This window comes from Tachyglossus aculeatus, chromosome 26 (genome assembly GCF_015852505.1).
Source record: "Tachyglossus aculeatus isolate mTacAcu1 chromosome 26, mTacAcu1.pri, whole genome shotgun sequence".
Taxonomy (NCBI): Eukaryota; Metazoa; Chordata; class Mammalia; order Monotremata; family Tachyglossidae; genus Tachyglossus; species Tachyglossus aculeatus.
This window is the reverse complement of record NC_052091.1, coordinates 20,775,096-20,802,678: the sequence shown is the minus strand read 5'-3', so window position 1 is coordinate 20,802,678 and position 27,583 is coordinate 20,775,096. Positions and strand designations below refer to the sequence as shown.

General features: G+C 53.7%; 1 protein-coding gene across 2 annotated transcripts; it reads right to left on the bottom strand.

Annotated features, from left to right (window-relative positions):
• Positions 1 to 756: 756 nt before the first annotated feature.
• Positions 757 to 19,501, bottom strand: PRC1 (protein regulator of cytokinesis 1). Of its 2 annotated transcripts, none has more exons than XM_038767335.1 (14): positions 19,394 to 19,501; positions 12,373 to 12,505; positions 11,994 to 12,116; positions 9,707 to 9,940; positions 9,447 to 9,617; positions 9,074 to 9,223; positions 6,583 to 6,730; positions 6,109 to 6,245; positions 5,306 to 5,401; positions 4,261 to 4,407; positions 3,039 to 3,149; positions 2,455 to 2,565; positions 2,138 to 2,323; positions 757 to 973 (listed from the first exon to the last, which is right to left on the bottom strand). In XM_038767335.1, exons 1-14 carry the CDS (start codon positions 19,402 to 19,404, stop codon positions 914 to 916), a joined length of 1,818 nt encoding a protein of 605 aa, XP_038623263.1. In that variant the 5' UTR covers positions 19,405 to 19,501; the 3' UTR covers positions 757 to 913. The 2 variants fall into 2 exon arrangements, with proteins under 2 accessions (XP_038623263.1, XP_038623264.1); XM_038767336.1 differs by having other exon boundaries at positions 2,215 to 2,323.
• Between the last annotated feature and the right edge of the window lie 8,082 nt (positions 19,502 to 27,583).

The following is a 27,583-nucleotide window of genomic DNA, read 5'->3' as shown; positions in this document are numbered from 1 at the left end:
GGAGGGAGGGGGGCCTAGCACTTGCCCCCGTGAGCTGATGGAATCTTGATTAAAACGTTTAACCCTGTTGGTCTCACGCATGCCTCGTCTCAGTCTGGGGCCCAGGCCTGTTACTCCGGGGGTCAAGAAGCGGGGTCTAGCATTTGCCCCCAACCCCCAATTGCGTTTCAAAAAATCTGCAGTGAAATGTTTAGCCCTGTGGGTCTCACCCGCTAAAGCCAGCTGGGCCCCTTCCCCAGGTCCTGGGGGTGGTGAGTTGTGGGGGCGGAGGGGAGGAAGGAAGCAGACACAGAAGCGTTTGATAACCTTTTAATCAATAATAGAACCATGTGAAAAAGGTAGCAGCCCCCAGGCCCCGTCCAGGCAGGAGGAAGGGGGTCCTATCCCGCTGCCAAATAAATACCAGCAGTTGGTGGGGGCGGGGAGGGGGCTGTAGTGTTAGGAGGCAGATAAGGTGCAGAGGCAACCCCACCCCAAGGCAGCTGAAGCTCGCAGTGGCCAAACCCTGGCACCACGGGACAGGAAAGAAAAGGGCGAGATGGGCACAAGCTTCCTGCCCCTGGGACACATTTAGAAGAGGCCAGAAAGAGCACACTCTGGCTACCTCCACCCCCTGCCCGGGGTGGGGTGGAGGCAGAGCAGTTCCAGGGCACCTCTTCTCTCTCCCTGACTCGGTCGTGGGATGGAGGGGGGCGGGGCAGAGGAAGACCTGGCCCCCCTCCCCTGGCCCACCACATTAAGCTTTGCACTTTTGAGCTCGATCCATTAACTAGCTTTATTGAGTCGGGGACTAAAAAAAAAAACAAAAAAACGAAGGAGGAAAGGCGAGGGCCAGGGCCTGGAGGGCGACCCTCCTTCTGGAGCCCCAAGGCGAGGAGGTCCACACAGACCCCAGGACCCGCCCGCGGCCCCCTCACAACTGGATATTGGTGGAGTTGAGGACATCACATCTGGAAGCTTTTGAAAGTTCGCGCTGTGGGCCAGATGGAGAGAAACAAAAGGTTAGGCCTGGGCAGGGGACCGGCCGCCCGAGTCCCCGCAAGGAGTTCACAGCCTTGACAGCTTGGAGCCCAGTTGGCTACTTCAAGAGCACAGGTTCCTGCTCTGGGCGATAGAGGATTAGTCACACCCTCTTTCCCTCCCCGAGCCCAGACTGTCCGACTAGCCCCATGCGTAGAGAGAGAGTAGGGTCCTCCTCCAGCCCCCCATGATCGGCCAGTGACCGCGGCCCGAGGACGGAGAGAAGGAACCGCCACCAGAGCGGGCCAAGAGGAGGTCGGCGAGCAGGCAGGGTGCCAGATGGGCCAGGCCCGGGACTCCGGGAGCCCAAGCGGTAAGCTCGGGGCCGGCGGCCGACCCTTCTGTGGCATCCCTATGGGAGCAGGGTGGGGATGGCAGCCGGGGAGTTAACCCGCAGCCCCAGACACCTCAAAAGCTTCCTCCTCCACCCCCCAGAGCCATTGTGCTGGTGTCGGTTCACCGGAGTAGGGTGGGCGGCAAGAAAGCCGTTGGGTGTAGCAGACAGACAAAAACACCAAGAGCAGCAGCAGCATGGAGTTGGGGACAAATAAAGGCTGGCACCACACAGGCGGGCTTCCTTCCCCTCCCAGCACCGCCCTCCCCTAACTCTAACCCTGCTGCTGGCCCACCCAGACTTGGCCCGGACTAGCCTTGGGCCACCCCAATCAATTGTATTTATTGAGTGCTTACTGTGTGCAGAGCACTGCACTAAGGGCTTGGGAAGTACAAGTTGGCAACATAAGTAAAAGTACCCCAGCCCCGGATCCCGCCCTGCCGCTTCAGGGGCGGCAGAGTCCAGCCCGCCACGGCGTGCAAAGCTCTGGTCAGGGTTGGACGGGTCGGCTGGCGTGAAGTCAGGCACGGAGAGAGCAAAGGGGGGGCCTGGACCACCATACAGACCCAAGCCCCGCCAGATGAGCGGTCAGAGAGGGAAGAATCCTTCTAGAGGGGAAAGAATCGGATCGGTGCCAAGCAGAGGTGGAGGTTGAAGGGGTTGTGGGGGAGAGAGAGACCGTGCCCATCCTCTCCATCCTGCTGTCCCCAGCAGCAGGGGTGCCCCTGCCCTGCCTGTGTGCTCCCAGGAAGATGGGCTGATGGTTTAGAAAAGGTGAATTACCGCAAACTCAGAATAGGTGCTGGCAACAGAATTAACGCCGAGGTTATGCTGGAGGGGGCCTGAGTGAGGACACCCACCGCTCAGGAATTTGCCATTCAACTCAACGTTCTCCTTGTTGGAGCCCTGCCGGCTCTTACTGGGGGTCTTGGGGCCCAGGCGGCTGGGGGTCCGGGCCGGCTGGCCAAACTGGGCGAAGGAGAGACGAACAGGTGAGCGAACGGCCGCGGCGCGCCTCCCGCGTCCCCGCTTCTCTCGGACAGGCACGAGGCCCACGGCGCAGGGGGGCATGCGGGGAGGGTGAGTGGGGGCAGACTGACCTTGCCTCCGGCAGGCGGAAGACGGGACACAGGGGAGTGGCAGACCGTTCCACAGAAGACAGAGCGGATAGTGCTGTTGGGAGTGGCGCTGGAGATCGAGGTGGTGGTAAACTGAAGGGGAAGAAGGCAGGTGGGAGGCACCGTGAGGGAGGGGGGACACCACCAAGGCCGGCGGGGTGCTGGGGGAAGGAAGGGAGGGAGGGAGGGAGGGAGGGAGGGAGGAAGGAAGAACGGCCTCCCAGATGACCTAGTAAAGTCTGCCTGGCCCCTCTGCTCTGCCCCCACCCTTAACCGGCCCTGTGGTAGCCATTTAGGGAGGAGCAAAGCAGAACTTTACAGCCACCAGAATCCTAGGTGCCAGGCTCAGGCTGGAGCCCGGGCCCAGCTGGTGCCCCCGGCCTGGCTTCCCCCCGGCTCCCGCTTCACAGGGCACAGGGGAGAGAGAGGCAGGCTCAGAGGCTGGCTCGGGTCGGCCCCGGGCACCGTCAAGAAGCCCAGCCCAGCCCTGGACTCGAGTCCCACCCCGGAGTGCTCTGCCCGGCTTCACTCTGGTTGTGCCACCCCCGCATCCGCCCGCCCCTTACCTTGCGGATCTTGGTGGGAGTGGCGGGTCCCAGCCCTCGCCGCTTGCTGGGGGTCCTGGGGGTGCTCCCGTACAGCATCTCCTCTTCCGTCTGCCGGTTCTTCTTCTGCTGCTGCAGCAAGACAGAATGGAGGAAGGGACCAGATTAACGCTGGGGCCAGGGCTCTCCCCGGCCTCAAGGCCTGTGGTCCCTGAGGACCCACCCTGGACCACAAAACCACACACGCCAGCCAGGAGTCTCTTGCTCAGAGCCCTGCCCGATGGCAGAGACAGGACGCAGGAGGACTCGGGCTCCCCTACACCCGTAAGGTCCTAGCAGGGGCTCCGGGTGGCAAGATAAATAGGGGAACGGATCAGAAGCCCCCCAGCAATCCTCTCCCTGAGCCCGAGCCCGCGGCAGGTGGGGACGGGCTACGTTTGGGGGACCCTCTTTGGGTCACTGGTTCATTTCCCAGCCTTCTCTAGTGGCAACAAGCTCCCAGCCAGACTAGCCCTGGCCCTGGGGCCTAGAGAAGCAGCGGGGCCTAGTGGCTAGAGCCCGGGCCTGGGAGGCGGAAGGAACCGGGCTCTGATTTCGCCTCCACCACTTGTCTGCTCTGTGCCTGTGTCACTTCAACTGGAAAATGGGGATTTTCCCACATGGGACAGGAACCGTGTCCAACCCCATTTGCTTCTATCCACCCCAGCTCTCAACACGGTGTCATGCACGTGGTAAGCACTCAGATACCACAATTGTTAGCATCGTTATTACTATTAAACCTGGCGATGGAGTTAATGATGGCATTTATTAAGCGCTTACTATGTGCAAAGCACTGTTCTAAGCGCTGGGGAGGTTACAAGGCGATCAGGTTGTCCCACAGGGAGCTCACAGTCTCAATCCCCATTTTACAGATGAGGTAACAGGCCCAGAGAAGTGAAGTGACCTGCCCAAAGTCGCACAGCTGACAATTGGCGGAGCCGGGATTTGAACCCATGAACTCTGACTCCAAAGCCCGTGCTGTTGGAGTGGTCCGCAAAGAGCCACGAGGGCCCATGGGATGGTGAGGAAGTCCACCCGGTGAGGCTTCGATTCTCGGCCCGTGAGGCGGAGAGAGTCGAGGGGTAGGGGATCTTCCGGGCCCCGGGTCTGACGCTAAGGAGGCCCCACGGGACAAGAACAGACCCGGGGGGAGGCCTGCTAGCCGGCCCTCGGACAGAAGGGCCGTCCATTGCCCGGGACTTACTCTTTCCTGCTTTGCCCTCGCCTTCTCAGAGTGATGCATCTCCCACTGCAGCTTCACGTACTCCATGAACTTCTGTCCATTCACCAGGAAGGTTTTGGCGTGCTCCTGTTCCCACAGCTCAATTTGGGTCTTCAGTTCCTCTTCCAGCTGGAGGCAAACAGAAAAGCGAGTCCAGTCCTCCTGGGAGAGGAGACCTCATTTCTTTTTTTAAAAATAGTTATTTGTTAAGTGCTTACTACACGCCAGGCTCTAGACTAAGCGCTAAGGCAGATACAAGATAATCGGGTTGGAAACGGTCCCTGGCAGGCACAGGGCTCAGAGCCTTAATCCCCATTTTTCCACAGATGAAGGGACTTGCCCAGGGTCTCCCGGCAGATGAGGGGCAGAGCCGGGATTAGAACCCAGATCCTCCGACTCCCAGGCCCCGGGCTGTCTTCGCTAGGCCATGCAGCTTATTCAGTTTCACTCTTGGAGTTTCGGGAGAATAATAATAATAATGATGGTGGTATTCGTTACTATGTGCTAAGTGCTTACTATGTGCCAAGCACTGTTCTAAGCACTGGAGTAGATGCAAGGTGATCGGGTTGTCCCAGGCGGGGCTCGGAGTCTTAATCCCCATTTCACAGACGAGGTCACTGAGGCCCAGAGAAGTGAAGCGACTTGCCCACAGCCACCCAGCTGACAAGCGGCGGAGCCGGGATTAGAACCCATGACCTCTGACTCCCAAGCCCGGGCTCTTCCCACTGAGCCATGAGAAGGCCCGTCGTAAGCAGGGCGTGTGGTCCGAAGAGCCCGGAACCCCTGCTCCCCCTCCAAGACCGCCGCCTTTCCTCAAGGGGGGCTCCACGTCGGGCCTGGGCACCCACGTAGAGGCCCGAGAGATTGCCCCGGAGAGGGGTGGGTAGGGGCCCCCTAGAACCCGGGCCTTGACAAGAGACAGAGCGCCCGACTTCTCCCGTCCCCCACCGCCCCCAGCCCTGCCCGACATCTCCCCTCCTCACGGCGCCCAGCCCAGCCTGAGACGGGGCCCAGAACCCACACCCACCTTGGGGAGAGTCTTTTGGAGTTTGGCCCGCTGCTTCTCTTCCTTCAGGAGGTTCCCGCCACGGTTCGTAAACCGGCTCGGGTCCGACGCTTTTCTCTAAGGGGAGACAAGCCAGACCGTTTGGAGCCGGTCCTCCGCCGCCAGTCCCCGGCGGGCATCTCCCGGGCCCCGTTGCCCACGACCCGCAGCAGGCTCGAGTAGGTGTTGGGAGAAGCGGGAGAGTGCCGTTGTGACACGAGCGGAGCGGAGGGGGAGGTGGCTTTCCAGAGATCTAGCCTGAAAAGAGCACGCCCTCCCCAGCCCAAACTCTCGATCGCCGGACTCTCTTGCCTTCGTTGACAATGGCTAAGGTCACTCACGTAGGGAGCGCCGAAGAAGACTAGCCAGCGGGACCAACCCCCGCCACCGGGGCTTGGTGCCAGACCAACAAACAGGGCCAACAGTCGGCATGTAGGGCCTCCCTTCTGAGCGGGGAGGAGGGCTTTTTTTTTTTAATGGTATTTGTGAAGCGCTTACTATGTGGCATCCGAAGGCTAGCGGTGCCACTCGACTGACTGGATGGGATTCAGGAAAACTGCCCTCGTTAAAGGGGCTCGTGGGTTGGGAGGGCCAGGCAACGAGCTCGAGCTAATGGTCAAGTTTTCCCTCCGGGTACCGTCAGTTGGGGGTGCTGGCTCAAGTTTTGCCCACTGGCCGCCCGATGTGCGTGGGGGAGGGCCGGGGGTGGGGAGGGGAAACGAACGGCGTTACCTCCCCCAAACATTCAAATCCCAGTGGGTTCCCGTGGGATCGGCGGACAGTACCTCGAAGTCTAAGAAAAGCCTCCAGCTCTCTTCCCACTTGTGGACCGCATCAAAGAGCTCTCTGTGCACGTCGTAGTAGAGTTTCAACTGCACCACCTCGGCGTCGTGGAGTTGGAGCAGGGTCTCCGTGAAGTCCTCTGTGGGACCCAGAGAGAAGCTGTCGAGGCCGAGACCCTCCATCGCCGTGGTTCTCCCCCGCCCCCCGGGCGCGGGAGGCTGTTTCCAGCCCACGGCCTCCCTTCCCCACCCTCCTTTTATCAAGCCCCGCACAGGGAGCCTTGGGGGACCCAGCCCAACGGAGGCAGGCACGGCGAGGCCGGGCTTCCCCACCTGCTGCTGGCTCACCTCAGTCAACGGCCCCGTCCCCCCGAGGCGGGGGCGAAGGAGGAGAACGCGGGCTCGGTTCCTCCACCCAAGGGGGAGGCGCGTTTCGGGAGCGGCCTAGCTTCCGCTCCCGCGCCCGGGGGGACTCACCGTCGTAGTAGGGGGTGAAGGCCTGCCTCTGTTCCTGGCTGTAGAAGCACTTGTCCCAGTATTGGGCCAACTCCACTCTGATGGCTTCGATCACCTTCTTCATGTTCTGGGCCTTCAGCTCCTCTAGGCGGTCTGCTTCTAACTGCAGCTGTGGAGGGATGGGACTTCATTCGTTCACTGATTTATTCAATCGTATTTATTGAGTGCTTACCATGTACGGAGCACTCTGCTAAATGCTCAGGAAAGTACAATATAACCATAAAAAGGGACATTCCCTGCCCACAGCGAGCTCACAGACTAGCATGGGGGAGACAATCAATCAATCGTATTTATTGAGCGCTTACTGTGTACAGAGCACTGTACTAAGCGCTTGGGAAGTACAAGTTGGCAACATATAGAGACAGTCCCTACCCAACAGTGGGCTCACAGTCTAGAAGGGGGAGACAGACAACAAAACCAAACACATTAACAAAATAAAATAAATAGAATAGATATGTACAAGTAAAATAAATAGAGTAATAAATATGTACAAACATATATACATATATACAGGTGCTGTGGGGAAGGGAAGGAAGTAAGAGACGGGGGGATGGAGGGGGGGGAGGAGGGGGAGAGGAAGGAGAGGGCTCAGTCTGGGAAGGCCTCCTGGAGGAGGTGAGCTCTCAGTAGGGCAGCCAGTAGGGAGACAGACATCAATTCGAATAAACTTACAGATATGTACATGAGTGCTTCGGGGCTGGGAGGGGAGAAGAGCAAAGGGAAAAATAAAGTGACAGATATGTACATAAGTGCTTTGGGGTCGGGAAGATCGGGGTCGGGGGAGAGCAAAGTCAAGGTGACACAGAAGAAAGTGGGAGATGAGGAAAAGTGGGGCTTGGTCTGGGAAGGCCTCTTGGTGATGTGCCTTCAATAAGGCTTTGAAGGAGGGGAGAGCGGCTGTCCGTCGGATTGGAGGAGGGGAGGGCATTCCAGGCCAGAGGCGGGATGGGGGGTAGGGGTCGGCAGCAAGACAGGCGAGATTGAGGTAGAGTGAGAAGGTTAGCACTAGAGGAGCCAAGTGTGCGGGCTGGGTTGTAGAAGGGAAAGAAGCTAAGTGCAGTAGTGGGGAGCGAGGTGATGGAGTGCTTTAAAGCTAATGCAGAGGAGTGTTGTTACGGAAGTGGAAGGGCAACGTTTTTTGTAGAAAAATGATCCGGGCGACAGGGTGAAGTAGGGACTCAAGTGGGGAGAAACAGGAGGCTGGTGGGATGAGTGATTGTATTAACATGGTAGCAGTATGGACGGAGAGGAAAGGGCAGACTTTAGTGATGTTGCGAAGGTGGGACCGACAGGATTTGGTTGACGGATTGAATATTTGGGTTGAATGAGAGAGAAGAGTCAAGGCTAACGCCAAGGGTACGGGCTCGCAAGACGGGAAGGATGGCAGGGCCGTCTACAGCGGTGGGAAGACAGGGTTTGGGTGGGAAGATAAGGAGTTCTGTTTTGGACATGTTAAGCTTGAGGTGACGGGAGGACATCCAAGCAGAGACATCTTGAAGACAGGAGGAGATGCGAGAGTGGAGATGAGGGGAGAGAGAGAGAGATCAGGGCTTGAGATGTAGATTTCCAGCCTGCCCTGTAGGCAACGCAGTGCCATCGGGCCCTCCGCCAGGGCCAGCTCCCAATCCTATTTATCGAGCACTCACTGTGTGCAGAGCACTGTACTAAGCGCTTGGGAAAGGACAATATATCAGAGTTGGTAGACAAGTTCCCCGCCCATGACGAGCTTAAAGTCTAGGGACAGGGAAGACAGACATTAATATAAATGGACTTATAAATATGTACCTAAGTGCTGGGGGGTAAATAATGGGAGCAAATCTACGGGCCAGGGTGATGCAGAAGAGAGTGGGAGAAGAGGGTCTACAGGTCCCTTTGGGTGGGGGTGGAGTGGGTACGGGGAGAGGGCCATGAAGGAAGACTATCGGCTCCTTGAATAATAATCATGGCATTTGTTAAGCGCTTACTTTGTGCGTTAAGCGCTGGGGAGGATACAAGGTGATCAGGTTGTCCCACGTGGGGCTCGCAGTCTTCATCCCCATTTTACAGATGAGGTAACAGACACAGAGAAGCTAAGTGACTTGCCCAAGGTCACACAGCTGACCATCGATGGAGCCGGGATCTGAACCCATGACCTCCGACTCCCAAGCCCGGGCTCTTTCCATTGAGCCATGGACAGGGCCCGTGTCTTCCGCTTCTACTCTACTCCCCCCTGCACGTGGCGGGCACTCAATGTATGCCCCACGAGGGGAACAGGGCAACCAGCTGAGGTAAGCTCACTGTGGGCAGAGAATACGTCCGCTCTCTCGTCCTCTCCCAAGCGCTCGGTACAGTACTGGGCGCACAGTAAGCGCTCGATCAATAGGATTGACTGACTGGTGCTCCGAGCCGGGCGACCCTCCTCCCCGCCGGTGGATCCCCGCGGCGGCGGGGCCCGGCGCATTCCCTCACTTACCGCCGCTTTCACTTGGGGCTTGGAGCCGGTCATGTAGCTGGCCATAGCCGCTCTCTCCTCGTCCGGAACCTGGAGCCGGTCCCAGAGCTCCAGGATGCGAGCCCGCAGCCCCTCGCACACGGCCTCGTTCTGAGCCTTCTGCACCCTCAGCTGCACCGTAGAAGGCCGGGGGGCAGGGGTCAGTGCCGGCCCCCAGCCTCCACACCCACCGGGGACCAGAAGTCTCCGCCCGGTAGGCGGCTGCCCTCACGGGGGTGGTTTTCAGGGAAATCTCCGGGCCCGGCCTAGAAATCCTCCAGCCTCCTCCACCCCGCCATCCCGTCCGTTCCCCGACGGCCATCCGGAGCCCCCCCCAACCCCGGCCCCCTCCTACCTTCTGCAGGAGCTCTTGCAGAGCGGCGATGTTGTCGAGTGACAAGCAGAAGGCGTCTTCCTCCTCGCACACGACGTCCTTCTCGAAGCTGGTGTTGGGGAGGTGTTCCAGCTCCTCCATGCACATGACGATCTGCCGCTTGGTGCTGACAAACTCCTCCATCCTGCAGGCCTGGAAGGGCAAGGTGGAGGCGTGGGGCCGACGCCTGGGGGGCGGCCCCCGGGGCCGACGCATGGAGGAGGCCGGGGCTGGTGACCTACCTTAAGCTCCACCATGTTGGCCAGGTGGCGCTGGAAGCGGTCCAACTCGTCCAGGCTGGGCACGGCGCCGCAGTCCACGCCGTAGGGGGCCACGCACAGGATTTCGCACAAGTCCCGGTCCTGTTCCTGGAGGGCGGCCAGCTCCAGCTTCCTCTCCTTCTTCTGCTTCTGCAGCACTTCCACTCTGGTGCGCAGGTCCTTCTCCAGCTGCAGGATGGTCGTGTCCTCCTCCTCCTGCCCGGGAGGAAAGGCAGGGCTCCGGGGCTACTCCTCCAGCCTGGGAGAGCTCGCTCCCGGACCCCGGCCCTCCGAGGGGGGCATCCACCCCGGGTTCAGTCCGTCTCGAACAGCAGTTGGAGGCTGGTCGGTTTGGGCACCGGGATGGAGGAAGAAGAGGAAAGCCACGGTGTTCCCGGTCCTCCCGGGGAAGTTGGGGTTGAGGGGGCTCCTTCATTCATTTAGTCAATCATATTTATTGAGCACTTACTGTGAGAAAAGCATTCATTCAATCGTATTTATTGAGCGCTTACTGTGTGCAGAGCACTGTCCTAAGCGCTTGGGAGAGTACCATACAATAAACAGACACCTTCCCTGCCTGCTGACAATGAACTTACAGTCTACGGAGCGAGACGGACAGTCGTATAAATTACAGATCTGGACATGAGTACTACGGAGCTGCGAGGGAGGACGAATAAAGGGAGCAAGTCACAGAAGGGAGTGGGAGAAGAAGAAAGGAGGACTTAGTCGCGGAAGACCTCTTGGAGGAGGAGATGTGCCTCCAATAAGGCTTTGAAGGAGGGGTGAGCAACCGTCTAGTGGATCTGAGAGGGAGGGGGTTCCAGGCCAGAGGCAAGACACGGGCGAGAGGTCAGCGTCGACGCCTCAACCCAGGCGGTAGAATAGGAGAGGAGGGGGTGGGGGCAGAGCTCCGGGGTCACGGCCTTAGGCCAGAGGCCCCGGGCCAGCTCCCGCGCCAACTCCGGCCCCCTCGGGAATGGCCGCTGCCGAAGGCCCCAGCCGGAAGCCAGCCCGGCCGGTCTTGGGTCTGAAGCCCTTCCTGACTCATTCCCAGAAAACCCCCCAGGTGGCCTGGGCGCAGGGGAGGCAGATGGCCTCAAAGTGTGGGCCTCTATCTGGCCTCATCTGTAGCTACCCAGTGCTTAAAACTACTCGACACAGAGAAGCGGTGTGGCTCAGTGGAAAGAGCCCGGGCTTGGGAGTCAGAGGTCGTGGGTTCTAATCCCTGCTCTGCCGCTTGTCAGATGTGTGACCTTGGGCCAGTCACTTCATTCATTCATTCAAATGTATTTATTGAGCGCTTACTTTGTGCAGAGCACTGTACTAAGTGCTTGGAAAGTACAAGTACTTCACTTCTCTAGACCTCACCTGGAAAATGGGGATTAAGACTGTGAGCCCAAGTGCGACAACCCAATCACCTTGTATCCCACCCAGTGCTAAGAACAGTGCTTTGCACATCCTAAGTGCTTAACAAATACCATCATTATTATTATAGTACCCTTTAAAAAAAAAAAGCTTAGTCCAGTGCTGTACACACAATAAGCGCTCAGTAAATCCCTTTGATTGATTCTCTGTGAGACATTAGAAGTTTACAGGTAATAGGAAAAGCCTCTTGAACGCTAGAGCTGACAATCCTCTCCACGGCTGAGAACAAGTGATGAGGGCAGCGTAAGGAGGAGAGACACGGTAAGGGCGCCAACCAAGCCTCATTAGCCCCAGGTCTTCTGCCAGGGGGCCGATTCCTTCCCAGGCCCTGCTTGTCTTCACTTGGCCCGCCCTGGGACCCTTAAGCAGGCTGAAGCGGGTCTTCAGGGAGGGGCCGGGGCCATCGTCGTGCCAGCTAGGGCCACCCTCCCCAGACCACTTCCCGCTGCACTGTTGGACTCTGGGTAGGGTGAGACGAGGAACGCCATGTGTGTGTGTGTGTGTGTGTTTGGGGGATTTGGAGGTGGGGGGGGGGGGGGGCCTTCACAGACCCCAGGATTTCCCTTACCCCTATGTACAGTGAATGGACTCTGTTACACAGCTGTGAAAAAGCCAGTTAGATCTCGCGTGTTCCTCCGTTTCCCATCAGTGACGGGAAAAGGAGAGTGTCAAGGCGGACAGGTGGGCCTCGAGAATACCGACACGGCAAAAGCCCAACGTGACGTTTTGGTGGCCCTTGCCCTCGGGACGGGGAGGAGGAGGCTCCCGGCCGCTCCTGGCCTCTCCCGGACCAGCCCGGCGACCCCCGCCGGCTCTCCGCGCTCCAACTTGCCCCGAGGCTTACCTGGAAAGGTTCCAGGCTGAGCTCCTGGCACAGGGTATCCAGTTCCTTGCGACACAACTCAATGTTTTTCAGGAGTCTCCCTTTCAAGTTCTCCTCCTCTGTGATCATCCTATCCAAGAGGAGCTAGGGCAAGAGAGAAATTGGTCCCTATCGTTTATCGGGCCGGGGGAGAAGGAGGTCTGGGCTCAGGAACGACTGTGGGGAGATTTCTGGCCACGGCCCAAAGCCTTTGAGGCGATTGGTATGGTCACACCCCAACCCACCAGGCACCCGATTAAGACAGGGTATCTCCCCCCAAACTCCACGCCAGCCCAGGCGAGCCCACACTTCCCCCCCTCCGCAGGAGGACGCGAAGGCCGTGAAAGGAGGTCCCGCTCACCTTGATGTGCTTCTTCACAACCTCTGTCCTCTGCAGGCGCTGGTCCTCGGGAATCCCGATCAGCTCCCAAATCTCACGCAGCTGATTCAGGGCTTTGTTGAGGCAGGTGACCGCCTCTTCGGCCAGCACGTCGCTGAGAGAGGGAAGGAGCAAGCAGATGGGGCCCGAGTCAACCCGGACCACCTTCAGAAAAGCAATTATACGTGTGCGCGCGCGGGCACTACAGGCCAAGCACCGGAGTACCTACAGGTCGGCCGATCCGAGCAGTCTAAAGCAAGGGATCTGGGGATCTCAACCTGAAATGGGCCCGAGATCCCCGGGAGCCATCATCGACGTGCATGTGTGGACAGAGACGCATGTTCCTCCCTCCTTAGTGCTTGTTTCCCCTCCCTGCCGCGAGCCATCTGCTGACCCGATCGCCTCGGAACACCTGGCACACCAAAGGGCACTTAACACCTCCAAAAGGGAGAGTCCCGGGCACCGGGCACACAGTTGGGCCAACTTACCTCACAGATCTCACCAGTGGCCCTACTACTGCAATCGATACAAAAAGTCTCACTCAGGGAGAGGGCGGCGAGAAGCCTCTAATGACCTTCAAGGAGAAGAAAGCTTGGGAAGATGCTCCTGGGATGTGAGGGACGAGGGGAGAACAAGAACTGATTTAAGGGGCACCTGGAGAAGTTGTTTATTTTCCACCCCTGCCAGGGCGAAGACCCCTGTCATCATCTTGTCTCTGCTATATGTTGCCGACTTGTACTTCCCAAGCGCTTAGTACAGTGCTCTGCAAACAGTAGGTGCTCAATAAATACAATTGAATGAATGAATGAAAATGCTAGCCTGGGCTGCCCGCAGAGACAAGCAAATAAAGAGAGACCTGCCTCCCACCGTTAACCTTGGGTCTGAGATCACGGTTCACTGAGCAAACGAATCCCATTTTTTCAGCTCACCTCCACAATAGGGGAGTTGATTCCTAGCTTTCCTCTCACATTCTTTCCAACTGTGGCAACAAGGGTCAGGCTGAGAGGTGGTGGGATCTTTAAAAGCCAGATCCACGCCCAGTTCTTTCCTCCCTCATCATCTCCCCCTCTCTCCCCATCACCCCCCCTCCATCCCCACCACCTTACCTCCTTCCCTTCCCCACAGCACCTGTATATATGTATATGTTTGTACATATTTATTACTCTATTTATTTTACTTGTACATATCTACTCTATTTATTTTACTTTGTTAATATGTTTGGTTTTGTTCTCTGTCTCCCCCTTCTAGACTGTGAGCCCACTGTTGGGTAGGGACTGTCTCTATATGTTGCCACTTGTACTTCCCAAGCGCTTAGTACAGTGCTCTGCACACAGTAAACGCTCAATAAATACGATTCATTGATTGATTGATCTCCAACCCACTGCGGCATCTACTAGCTTAAGATAGTAGGCTCTACTACGTCCCCTCTCCCTAAGCTATTATAATGTCTGTCTCCTCTTCCAGCTGCTGGTGGGCAGGGAACATATCTACCAACTCTCTTGTACTCTCCCAAGAACTCGCTAAGTACACTGCTCTGCACACAGTAAGTAAGGGCTCAAATACCCCAGGCTGACGGACTGAAAGAGTGACGACGTTATTCATTAAGCGACTGGAATTCATCAAAGTGCCTGCAATTTGAATCGATCGAGATGCCCCCGGCAACGGTTTCCCTCCCACCTCTTGTCATTTGCCGGTCCGCTCTGCCCCCCGCCCCCCCCGACAGGGGCTGAGCAGTTTTAAAGACAAGCCTTCGTTCTCAAAACAATTTGAACATTTTAGACCATTTGGGCTGCAATGCCTGCAGTTTGGCTTTTAGATTTGGCTGTCTCCAGGCACGATTAATCATCAGTGGCATTTACTGAATGTTTACCGTGCGCACAGCACTGTGCTAAGTGCCTTGGAGAGTACAGCACAACGATATAACAGGCACAGTCCCTGCCCACAGCGAGCTTACAGTCTAGAGGGGAAGACAGACATTAATAGAAACAATCGTATTTACTGAGCACCTACTGTGTGCGGGGCACTGTACTAAGCACTTGGGACAGTCCAACACAATGCGACACATTCCCTACCCGCAACGAGTTTACAGTTTAGTTTTAACACACCATTACCCAAGATCATGGCTGCAGGCCACCTCGTCCCCACCGCCCCAGATGACAATGCCCGTGCTCTCACTTTTTGTGTTTTTTTTCTTCAATGGTATTTGTTAAGCGCTTTCTATGTGCCAGGTACTGTTTTAAGCTCCGGAGTAGATACAAGATAATTAAATTGGACACGGTTCCTGTCCCACATGGGCTCACGGTCTTAATCCCCATTTTGCAGAGAAGGCAACTGAGGCCCAGAGGAATGATGTTACTTGCCCAAAGTCACACAGCAGACAAGCGGCAGAGCCGGGACTAGAATTCAGGTCCTTCTGACCCCCAGACCTTTGCTCTATCCACTAAGCCACGCTGTTTCTCATCCGCCCTTGGTAATAATAATAATGGCATTTGTTAAGCGCCTGCTATGTGTAAAGCACTGTTCTAAGCACTGGGGAGGATACAAGGTGATTCTGGATGATTACTGCATCAGCCTCCTTTCTGATCTCCCATCCTCCTGTTTCTCCCTGCTTCAGTCTACACTCTGTTGCCCAGATTATCTTTGTAAAGAAACGCTCTGGGCATGTCACTCCCTCCTCAAAAATCTCCAGTGGCTGCCTGTCAACCTAAGAATCAAGCAAAAAACTCCTCACGCTCGGCTTCAAAGCTGTCGATCACCTCGCCCCCTCCTACCTCACCCTGCTTCTCTCCTTCTCCAGCCCAGCCCGCACCCTCCGCTCCTCTGCCGCCGCTCACCTGCTCCCTGGGCCTTATTCCCGCCTGTCCCGTCATCGATCCCCCAGCCTACGTCCTCCCCCTGGCCTGGATTGCCCTCCCTCCACACATCTGCTAAACTAGCTCTCTTCCTCCCTTCAAAGCCCTCCTGAGAGCTCACCTCCTCCAGGAGGCCTTCCCAGACTGAGCCCCCATTTTCCCTCTCCTCCACCCCTCCCCATCGCCCCCAGGCCTCCGCCCTACCCCCTTCCCCTCCCCACAGCACTTGTATATATTTGTACATATTTACTACTATATTTATTTTATTTGTACATATTCACTATATTTATTTTATTAATACGCATGTAGCTATAATTCTATTTACTCTGATGGTATTGCCACCTATCTACTTGTTTTTTGTTTTGTTTTTGTCTGTCTCCCCCGCTTCTAGACTGTGAGCCCGTTGTCAGGTAGGGACCGTCTCTATATGTTGCCGATTTGTACTTCCCAAGCACTTAGTACAGTGCTCTGGACACAGTAAGCACTTAATAAATACGATTGAATGAATGGATGAATTCCAGGGAAGAGAAAAGGCCTCGCTCAGAATAACGCTGTCTTCAGAATCGCCAAGGGCCACCCGCAACCTGTGCCCTCAGACCGTCTCCTCCTCCTCCTCCTCCTACCAGGGTGTCCGGCCCGGCCCAGGGGACCGGCTGGCCACTTCCAAGTTTCTCTGCTGGCTCTTAAGGGCGGGACCGGCAACTCTTGGGCGCTGGGGGTAGGGAGCAACTGGAAACTGAAGAACTAGGATGACCTGAATCAGGCCACAGGAATCCAACCTCTCCTATGGAAAAAAGGGTGGGGCAGTCAGGGCAGAGCCCAACGGCTGGGGGCATCGGGATGCCCCCACATGCCCTCTTCCCAAGGAACACCTTCCAAGAGGAGCTGATGGATGAATGCCACCTCTGAGGAGTTTAGGGTGGACGGATATCAGGACAAGCGTGCCATCCACCCGCCTTCCCCACACCCTCCGGGATGTTTGAGTCCTCCTCAGCCTCGAGCGAGAACCCTCCAGGCTTACCATGGCTGATGTCACGGCCTACGCTCTTCCCTTTCTGAGTCTGCCCGGTCCTTGAGGGGGACCGGCAGGTTCCGATCACTGAAGTGGTAGTTCGGGAACCTGGGCGGGTTCTGGCTCACTTCGCTGCTTCAGAGCAGGCTTCCTGGGGCAATTCCCGGCCAGTTATTCACCCCACTGCTTCAGAGCAGGCTTCCCGGGACAATTCCTGGCAGTGGGATCACCCAGCCAGTTTTTATGGTGCTCCAGGGTGGGAGGTTTCACGCTTCCTTGAGTAAATTGCTGGGGCTTTGCGCCTCCTTGATCCTAAACTCAATTATCCATACCAGAACGACCTGGCCGGAATTGAAATCCACGATAACCCAAATGCATCCTTCAAGAGCAATCAATCAATCGTATTTATTGAGCGCTTACTGTGTGCAGAGCACTGTATTAAGCGCTTAGGAAGTACAAGTTGGCAACATATAGAGACGGTCCCTACCCAACAGTGGGCTCAAGAGCAGCTAAGAACAGGCATATTAGACTGATTAAATTTACTCCTCAATCTTTCCCTGTTCACTGTGGGGGTGAGTCTATACATCCATTCAGTCAAATGTATTTACTGAGTGCTTACTGTGTGCAGAGCACAGTACTAAGCGCTTGGAAAGTACAACTCGGCAACAGATACAGACAATCCCTACCCAACAATGGCTATCATCGAGCTGGAAGAGCTGAGGGACAGAGCCGCCTGGCAGGAGAAACCCTGGGCGGGCAGTTCCGAACCGGCCTTATGATGATGATGATGGTATTAAGTGCTTACTATGTGCCAAGCACTGTTTTAAGCACTGGGGCAGATACAAGGTTATCAGGTTGTCCCACATGGGGCTCACAGTTTAATCCCTATTTTACAGATGAGGTAACAGGCACAGAGAAGTTAGGTGACTTGCCCAAGGTCACACAGCTGACAAGTGGCGAAGCCAGGATTAGAACCCACGACCTCTGACTCCCAAGCCCGTGCTCTTTCCACTAAGCCATGCTGCTTCTCTTATGACTCACTACAAAGAGAACCCCAACTGATCAAGCCCCCGTCCCAGGTGGACAGGGCAACATAGTAATAATAATCATGGCAGTATTTGTTGAGCGCTTACTATGTGCCAAGCACTGTAGCAGATACAACATAACCAGGATGGACACAGTCCACACCCCTCATCGGGCTCACAGTCTAATCAATGGTATTTATTGAGCACTTACTCTGTGCAGAACACTGTACTAAGCATTTGGGAGAGTACAACAGAATTAGCAGACGCATTCCCTGCCCACTGAAGAGAAGCAGCTTGGCACAGTGGAAAGAACACAGGCTTGGGAGTCAGAGGTCATGGGTTCAAATCCCCACTCAGCCACTTGTCAGCTGTGTGACTTTGGGCAGGTCACTTCACTTCTCTGTGCCTCATCCGTAAAATGGGGATTAAGACTGTGAGCCCCCCGTGGGACAACCTGATCACCTTGTAACCTCCCCAGCGCTTAGAACAGTGCTTGGCACATAGTAAGCACTTAATTAATGCCATTATTATTATTATTAAAGGAGAACAGATGAGAAAACTGAAGCATAATGAAGTGACTTGCCCAAGAACACACAGCAAACATCAATGCAGTCTTTTTTTTTTTTTTAACGGTGCTTGGGGTAGACAGGAGATAATCAGGATGGACACAGTCCACGTCCCAGGCCGTTCCTGATCCTACAGGTCACGCTGCTCATGGCTTGGTGGAAGGAGCGCGGGCTTGGGAGTGGGAGGTCGTGGGTTCTAATCTCGGCTCCGCCACTGATCAGCTGTGTGACTTTGGGCAAGTCACTTCACTTCTCTGTGCCTCAGTTACCTCATCTGGAAAATGGGGATGAAGACTGTGAGCCCCATGTGGGACAACCTGATTACCTTGTCTCTCCCCCAGCGCTTAGAACAGTGCTTGGCATATAGTAAGTGCTTAACAAGTACCAATATTGGTATTATTAGTAGTAGTGGTATTCTCGGTTCATGACTGGCCACTGACTGGATGCCAAGGACCCCCAACTCCAAGATGGGGTGGGGGAAAGGGGTGCTCAGCACTCCCTCTGCAGGGAAGGACCTGGGTTCTAATCCAGCTCCACCACTTGTCTGTCCTGTGACCTTGAGTACTTCACTTCTCTGTGCCTCAGCTCCCTCTTCTGTAAAATGGGGATTAAGACTGGGAGCCCCATGTGGGACAGGGACTGTGTCCAACCTGATTATCTTTTACCTACCCCAGCGCTTAGTACAGTGCCTGGCCCATTGTAAGTACTTAAATAATAATAATAGCATTTATTAGTCGCTTGCTATGTTCAAAGCACTGTTCTAAGAGCTGGGGAGGTTACAAGGTGATCAGGCTGTCCCACAGGGGGCTAACAGTCTTCATCCCCATTTGACACGAGGTAACTGAGGCTCAGAGAAGTGAAGTGACTTGCCCAAAGTCACACAGCTGACAATTGGCAGAGCCGGGATTTGAACCCAAGACCTCTGACTCCAAAGCCCATGCTCTTTCCACTGAGCCACGCTGCTTCCCAAAAGTCACTTAACTTTTCTGTGCCTCAGTTCCCTCACTGGTAAAATGGGGATGAAGACTATGAGCCCCACGGAGGATACGGACTGTGTCCAACCTGCCTATCTTTTATCTACCCCAGCGCTTAGTACAGTGCCTAGCACCTAGTAAGCGCTTAACAAATGCCATTAGAAAGGCTCTTAGCTTCTCTGTGCCTTAGTTCCCTCACCTGTAAAATGGGGATGAAGACGGTGAGCACCACAGAGGACACGGACTGTGTCCAACCTGCTTATCTTTTATCTACCCCAGCGCTTAGTACAGTGCCTGGCGCCTATTAAGCGCCTCACAAATGCCATTCAAAAGCCACTTCACTTCTCCATGCCTCAGTTCCCTCACTGGTAAAATGGGAATGAAGACGGTGAGCCTCACGAAGGACACGGACTGTGTCCAACCTGCTTATCTCGTATCTACCCCAGCGCTTAGTCCAGTGCCTGGCCCGTAGTAAGCGCTTAACAAATGCCATCCAAAAGCCAAAGAGGCCCCAAAGCAGCAGCAGCGGAGGGGCGGCTGGGGGCGCGACCGGGACCCTCCCGCGGCTCCGCACCTTCTCCTCATGATGGCGGCGGCTCCTTCTCTCCCGCTCTCGGTTCCGGCCCTGGATCCGGGTTCGAGTCCTGCGGCGGCGGCGGCGGCGGCTTACCGCCCGCCCAGCCCTGCCCTGCAACCGTTTGTCCTGCGCTAAGATTTGAAACAGAGCCGTCGCCCCGCGCCGCCCCGTGATTGGTCCGCGAGTGGTCTGACGTCACGACGCTCCCCCGTTGTCAGGGCGACGCGCCCCGACCACGCCCCCCGGGCCCGGACGGAACGACGGAGGGAGGGAGGGAGGGAGGGGAGAAGGGCCTGGGACGTGGTGACGTCAGTGGGCGGGGCGACGGCACGGGGGCGGGGTGACGTCAAGGACGGGGGCGTGGCCAGGGTGACGGCCCGCCGAGGATGGTTCATTCATTCATTCATTCAGTCCATCGTATTTATGGAGCGCTTACTGAGTGCACAGCACTGTAGTAAGCGCTTGGCAAGCACAAGTCGGCAACAACGGGCTCCCGGTCTCGAAGGAGGAGACAGACCGTGGCTCAGAGGAAAGAGCCCGGGCTTTGGAGGCCGAGGTCACGGCTGCAAATCCCGCCTCTGCCACTTGTCAGCTGGGTGACTTTGGGCAACTCACGTGACTTCTCTGTGCCTCAATGACCTCACCCGGAAGATCCCCTTGTAACCTCCCCAGCGCTTAGAACAGTGCTTTGCACAGAGTAAGGGCTTAATAGATGCCATTATTAGTATTATCATTAAAATAAAATAAAATAAAATAAAACATGTAGACAGGTGCCAGTACCGTCAGAATAAACAGAATTATAGCTCTGTGCACATCATTAACAAAATAGAGTAGGAGATATGTACAAGTAAAATAAATAGAGTAATAAATCTGTACGAATCTATCCAAGTGCTGTGCGGAGGGGAAGGAGGAAGGGCAGAGGAGAAGGGATGGCGGGGAGGAGAGCTGTGTGCCCCCTCCTTCCTCTCCCCCTCCTCCCCAACTCCATCCCCCCCGCCTTACCTCCTTCCCTTCCCCACAGCACCTGTATATATGTACATATGTTTGTACATATTTATTACTCTATTTCTTTATTTTATTGTACATATCTATTCTACTTATTTTATTTTGTTAATATGGTTGGTTTTGTTCTCTGTCTCCCCCTTCTAGACTGTGAGCCCACTGTTGGGTAGGGACTGTCTCTATATGTTGCCAACTTGTACTTCCCAAGCACTTAGTACAGTGCTCTAAACACAGTAAGCGCTCAATAAATACGATTGATTGATTGATTGATTGGACAAGGCAGGCCCGGCGCTGCGGGCAGTCACGCTCCCTTCAACCGAGCGGATCGGTGGATCGACTGACAAATTGATTTCATTATCTATGCATTGATTGAGCGCGCTCTGCGTGCAGAGCCCTGTGCTAACCGCTTCGGAGAGCACACCATTCGGCAGAGTCCCCTGCCTACAACGAGCTTACCGTCTGTCACTCAATGGTATTTATTGAGCACATACTATGTGCACAGCACTGGAGTAAGCGCTTCGAAAGCAAGTTGGTCGACACGTACCCTTTCCACAACGAGCTTACAGTTAATAAATTCATTCATTCATTCATTCATTCAATCGTATTTATTGAGCGCTCACTGTGTGCAGAGCACTGTACTAAGCACTTGGGAACTACAAGGTGGCAACAATAAATGAATCAATGGTATTTGTTGAGCGCTTACTATACTACTACTACTAATGGCATTTATTAGGCGTTGGCTATATGCAGAGCACTGTTCTGAGCCCTGGGGCGGTTACAAGGTGATCAGGTTGTCCCACGGGAGGCTCACAGTCTTCATTCCCATTTTACAGATGAGGGAACTGAGGCCCAGAGAAGTGAAGTGACTTGCCCAAAGCCACACAGCTGACAAGTGACGGAGCAGGGATTTGAACCCATGACCTCGGGCTCCAAAGCCCGCACTCTTTCTAGACTGTGAGCCCACTGTTGGGTAGGGACTGTCTCTATATGTTGCCAACTTGTACTTCCCAAGCGCTTAGTACAGTGCTCTGCACACAGTAAGCGCTCAATAAATACGATTGATTGATTGATTTCCACTGAGCCACACTGCTTCTCTAAGAGCACTGTACTAAGTGCTTGGGAGAGCACCAAGGGAGAGAGTTGATCAAGTTCCCTGTCCACAATGAGCTTACAGTCAATAAACGAATCAGTGGTATTTGGAGAGCTTATTGGGTGCAGAGCACTGTACTAAGCGCTTGGGAGAGCGCTGCACGGCAGAGTTGGTAGACTCGTTCCCTGCCCACAATAAGCTTACAGTCAATCAATGAATCGACGCTATTTGAGCGCTTACTGGGTGCACAGCACTGTACTGAGCACCATACGACAGAATCGGTAGACACATCCCCTTCCTATAACTTGTTCCCTTCATTCATCCCCCCGCCCCCCAACCCCACAACACTTATTTACATCTCTGTCATTTTATCCATTTCTATTAATGTCTATCTCCTCCTCTAGACTGTAAGCTCGCTGTGGGCAGGGAATGTGTCTGTTACATTGTTTTATTGTACTCTCCCAAGTTCTTTGTACAGTGTTATGCACACGGTAACCGCTCAGTAAATGCGATTTAATTGAATGAGTGGTATTTGAGAGCTCACTGGGTGCATTCGTTCATTCAGTCGTATTAAGCAGTGTTAATTGTACTAAGCTCTTGGGAGAGCGCAATATGACAGAGTTGGTAGAACACGTGCCCTGCCCACAGCGAGCCCCCCCCACACCTTTATCCTCAGTTCCCCCTCCCATCCGCATCACCCCAACTCACTCCCTTTGCTCTCCCCCCACCCTACAACACTTATGTATTTATGTATATATGTATAATTCCATTTATTCTATTTATTCTGACGGTTTTGACACCTGTCTACAGGTTTTGTTGTGTTGCCTGTCTCTCCCTTCTAGACTGTGAGCCCGTTGTTGGGTAGGGATTGTCTCTGTCTGTTGCCAACTTGTACTTCCCAAGCGCTTAGTACAGTGCTCTGCACACAGTAAAAGCTCAATAAATACGATTGAATGAATGAATGATTATATTTATTTGTAATGATGCCTGTATACTTGTTTTGATGTGTATGTATCTATGATTTTATTTATTTATATTGAAGCCTGTTTGCTTGTACTTGACTTAGCTGTGTGACTTAGCTGTGTAACTTCAGGCAGGTCACTTCACTTCTCTGTGCCTCTGGAAGATGGGGATTGGGACTGTGAGCCCCACGTGGGGCAACCTGATTACCTTGTATAATAATAATGATAATGATGGTATTTCTTAAGCGCTTACTATGTGCCAAGCACTGTTCTAAGCACTGGGGTAGAAACGAGGTGATCAGGTTGTCCCACGTGGGGCTCACAGTCTTAATAATAATAATAATAATAATGGCATTTATTAAGCACTTACTATGTGCCAAGCACTGTTCTAAGCACTGGGGGGGGGGGGGGGGGAATAAAAGGTAATCAGGTTGTCCCACGTGGGACTCACAATGCCCATTTTACATCCCCATCCTAATCCCCATTTTCCAGATGAGGTAACTGAGGCCCAGAGAAGTTAAGTGACTTGCCCAAAGTCACACAGCCGATAAGTGGTGGAGTCGGCATTAGAACCCACGAGCTCTGACTCCCAAGCCCGGGCTCTTGCCACTAAGCCACGCTGCTTCTCTATCTCCCCCAGTGCTTAGAACAGTGCTTGGCACAAAGTAAGTGCTTAACAAATACGAAAATTATTATTAATTATTATTACTTGTTTTGATGCCTGTCTTCCCCCTTCTAGACTGCAAGCCCTGTGTGGGCAGGGACTGTCTCTATTGCTGAATTGTACTTTCCAAGCGCTTAGTACAGTGCTCTGCACACAGTAAGTGCTCAATAAATACGACTGAATGAATGAGCCTTACCTCCTTCCCCTCCCCACAGCACCTGTATATATGTTTGTACGTATTTATTACTCTATTAATTTTATTTGTACATATTTATTCTATTTATTTTACTTTGTTAATATGTTTTGTTTTTGTTGTCTGTCTCCCCCTTCTAGACTGTGAGCCCACTGTTGGGTAGGGACCGTCTCTATATGTTGCCAACTTGTACTTCCCAAGCGCTTAGTATAGTGCTCTGCACACAGTAAGCGCTCAATAAATACGATTGAATGAATGAATGAATTTACAGTTTATCAATCAATGGTATTTGAGCGGCTACTGTGTGCAGGGCACCGTACTAAGTGCTTGGGAGAGCATAATAGGACAGAGGCGGTAGACACATCCCCTGCCCATAGTAAGCAGTCATATTTCCACGTCTCTCCGTCATTTCTACGAAACAACCACTCAGATACGTGTAACCCTAATAAAGGAATAAAACAACGACTTGACCCAAGGAGAACAGCCAAAGGGCTGCTGAAAAGCAGCTGATTTTCTAGAAGTTGTCTGCAAACACCCTACGGATACCGCGCGTTCTTTGGAAAGAAAGTTGTTTAGGCCTTCCCATTTTATAAACTGGGATTCGTTCCAAAGCCGCTGGAAAGAATGTGTAACCCCTTTATGGGCTTTGTAAGCAACGCTAGCCTGTTGCTTAATTTTTATGAAAGTAATTCCAAGTTCATCACAGTAGTAAATAAAGGAGGAGTTATCATGTGACTGGATCTTCTACAGAGGTCGAAAGCGTGCTGTTTCCAGTTTGAGTAAAGGATCTGCTCATTTTAGGTTCTTCACCAAGTGACTTAGCAAGGTAACTCCTCAATACCGCTGGGCTCCTTGTCACTCTCTCCAGTGGGGTGGTCTCTGAGGATATCTGGGGACCTCTGAGCCCCTTTGAAATTCTTTCATCTCTGATTATATTTATAAAGCCATCCGTTTTTTTGAAATCTTTAGCCCCGAGATTTTGGAGGACGGTGGGGGAAAATCCTCTTCAGCTGTGTCAACGTTTGGCAAGATGACATTGCACTGTGGAAGTTCAATGAGGTCCTCTTTGGACTAGTTCTCTGAATGAGATGCAGTTAAACTCCTCACCCATCTTTAAATTGAGTTGTTTGTCAGTCCTACAGCTTTTTTGGTTATCTGACACTGCTTATGGCCAGAGTTTCCTCCAAGATTCATTCACCGTTAATCGCTCCATCTGGCTGTACCCCTGGACTGCATATACCTTGAGATGGTTGTAACCTGAGCTATACAAAGCCTCTAGGTGAAAAGTGTACCACAGACCAAGGAAATGGTGAATCCATCCATCAGTGGTATTTATTGAGCAATTACTGCGTGCAGAGCACTAAACTAAGTGCTTGGGAGGACACACTACAACAGAATTAGCAGCCGTGTTCTCTGCCCATGAGGAGTTTACAGTCTAGACAGGGAGGCAGACATTAATATAATCAATCGATCAATCTGGTATTTATTCAATCATTCATTCATTCAATCGTATCTGCTGAGCACTTGCCGTATGCAGAGCACTGTACTAAGCTCTTGGGAAAGTACAATACAACAACGAGAAGCAGCGTGGCTCAGTGGAAAGAGCAGGGGCTTGGGAATCAGAGGACGTGGGTTCTAATCCCAGCTCCGCCACTTGCCTGCTGTGACCTTGGGCAAGTCACTTGACTTCTCTGTGCCTCAGTTACCTCATCTGTAAAATGGGGATTAAAAGTGTGAGCCCCACATGGGACAACCTGATCACACTGTATCCCCCCCAGTGCTTAGAACAGTGCTTGGCCCATGGTAAGCACTTAACAGATACTATCATTATTATTATTCCCGTTGTTGGGTAGGGACCATCTCTATACGTTGCCGACTTGTACTTCCCAAGTGCTTAGCACAGTGCTCCGCACACAGTAAGCGCTCAATAAATACGATTGAATGAATGAATGATCACAAGGACCTTACAGTCTAGAGGGGAAGACAGACATTAATAGAAATAAATAAATTAGTGATACGGACGTAAATGCTGTGGGTCCGGAAGAGGGGATGAAGAAAGGGAGCAAGTTTTAGGCAGGGGACATGTCTACCAACTCTGTTGTATGGTGCTCTGCACACGGTAAGCGCTCAGTTAATACCATCGATTAAGTCATTCATCGAATGGACTGGGTTCTAATCCCGGCTCTGCTGTATGATCTTGGGCAAGTCCCTTCACTTCTCTGTGCCTCAGTTCCCTATCTGTAAACGGGAATTAAGGCTGTGAGCCCCAATTGGGATTGTGTCCAACCTTGTATCTACCCAGCGCTTAGTACAGTGTCTGGCACGTAGGAAGAGGGGTGGGGGTGGGGAGGAAAGAGCTGGGGCAGAGAAGAGGACGGTGGGGAGGGAGAGAGAGGGAAAGGGGGAGGAAGGGAGAGGAAAAACACAAGCAAAAACTCCTCACCCTCGGCTTCAAGGCTCTCCATCCCCTCGCCCGCTCCTACCTCACCTCCCTCCACTCCTTCTGGCCCCGAATGTCCTCCCTCCACACATCCGCCAAACTAGCTCTCTTCCTCCCTTCAAAGCCCTACTGAGAGCTCACCTCCTCCAGGAGGCCTTCCCACACTGAGCCCCCTTTTCCCTCTCCTCCCCTCCCCATCAGTTCCTCCCTACCTCCTTCCCCTCCCCACAGCACTTGTATATATATAGAGCATGTATATAGAAAGTAATAAATCTGTACATTTTTATGTACAGATTTATTACTCTGTTTTACTTGTCCATATCTACTACTCTATTTTGTTAATGATGTGCATAGGGCTATAATTCTATTTATTCTGACGGTTTTGACACCTGTCTACAACGTTTGGTTTTGTTGTCTGTTTCCCCCTTCTAGACTGTGAGCCCGTTGTGGGGTAGGGGCCGTCTCTATCCGTTGCCGACTTTTACTTCCCAAGCGCTTAGTCCAGTGCTCTGCACACGGTAAGCGCTCCATAAATACGTTTGAATGAATGAATGAGAGGGAGAGGAGCCCGTTACTGGGTAGGGACCGTCTCTAAACGTTGCCGACTTGGACTTCCCAAGCGCTTAGTACAGTGGACAGTAAGTGCTCAATAAATATGATTGAATGAATGAATGGGGAAGCTGCGTGACTCAGTGGAAAGAGCCCGGGCTTTGGAGTCAGTGATCATGGGTTCATATCCCGGCTCCACCACTTGTCAGCTGTGTGACTTTGGGCAAGTCACTTCACTTCTCTGGGCCTCAGCGACCTTATCTGTAAAATGGGGATTAAGACTCTGAGCCCCCCGTGGGGCAACCTGATCACCTTGTAACCTCCCCGGTGCTTAGAACAGTGCTTTGCACATAGTAAGCGCTTAACAAATACCATTATTATTATTATTATTATTGTTCTCTGTGCCTCAGTGACCTCAACTGTAAAATGGGGATTGAGACTGTGAGCCCCACATAGGACAACCTGATCACCTTGTAACCTCCCCAGCGCTTAGAACAGTGCTTTGCACATAGTAAGCGCTTAATAAATACCATTAAAAAAAAAAGACAGGAAGCAGCATGGCTCAATGGAAAGAGCACGGGCTTTGGAGTCAGTGATCATGGGTTCAAATCCTGGCTCCACCAATTGCCAGCTGTGTGACTTTGGGCAAGTCACTTCACTTCTCTGTGCCTCAGTGACCTCATCTGTAAAATGGGGATTGACTGTGAGCCCCCCGTGGGGCAACCTGATCACCCTGTATCCCCTCCAGCGCTTAGAGCAGTGCTTTGCACATAGTAAGCGCTTAACAAATACCATTATTATTATTATTATTATTATTATTGTTCTCTGTGCCTCAGTGACCTCATCTGTAAAATGGGGATTAAGACTGTGAGCCCCACATCGGACAACCTGATCACCTTGTAGCCTCCCCAGCGCTGAGAACAGTGCTTTGCACATAGTAAGCGCTTAATAAATACCATTTTAAAAAAAAAGCAATGAAGGGAGAGGGAGGAGAGAAATGGAAACTACACGTCCCGGCAGGCAGCGCGGGCGACCCCCGACGTCATTTCCCCTCCGGCCGCTCGGCGGTCCCCTAGGCGATTGGCGGGTCCAAGATGGCCGCGGCGAGTGCGCACCGCCCCCTCCCCCGCCTCTGGTCCAATGGGAGGGAGGAGAGGGCGGGGCGGCTGCCGTCTCCATGGCGACGGCCACTGTCCCCGTCCCCGGCTCCTCGGGGGCCCTGAGGGCCGGGCGGGTGGCCGGTGGCGGCGGGGCCCGCGGCCCCCATGAAGCCGGGCCCGTCCCGTC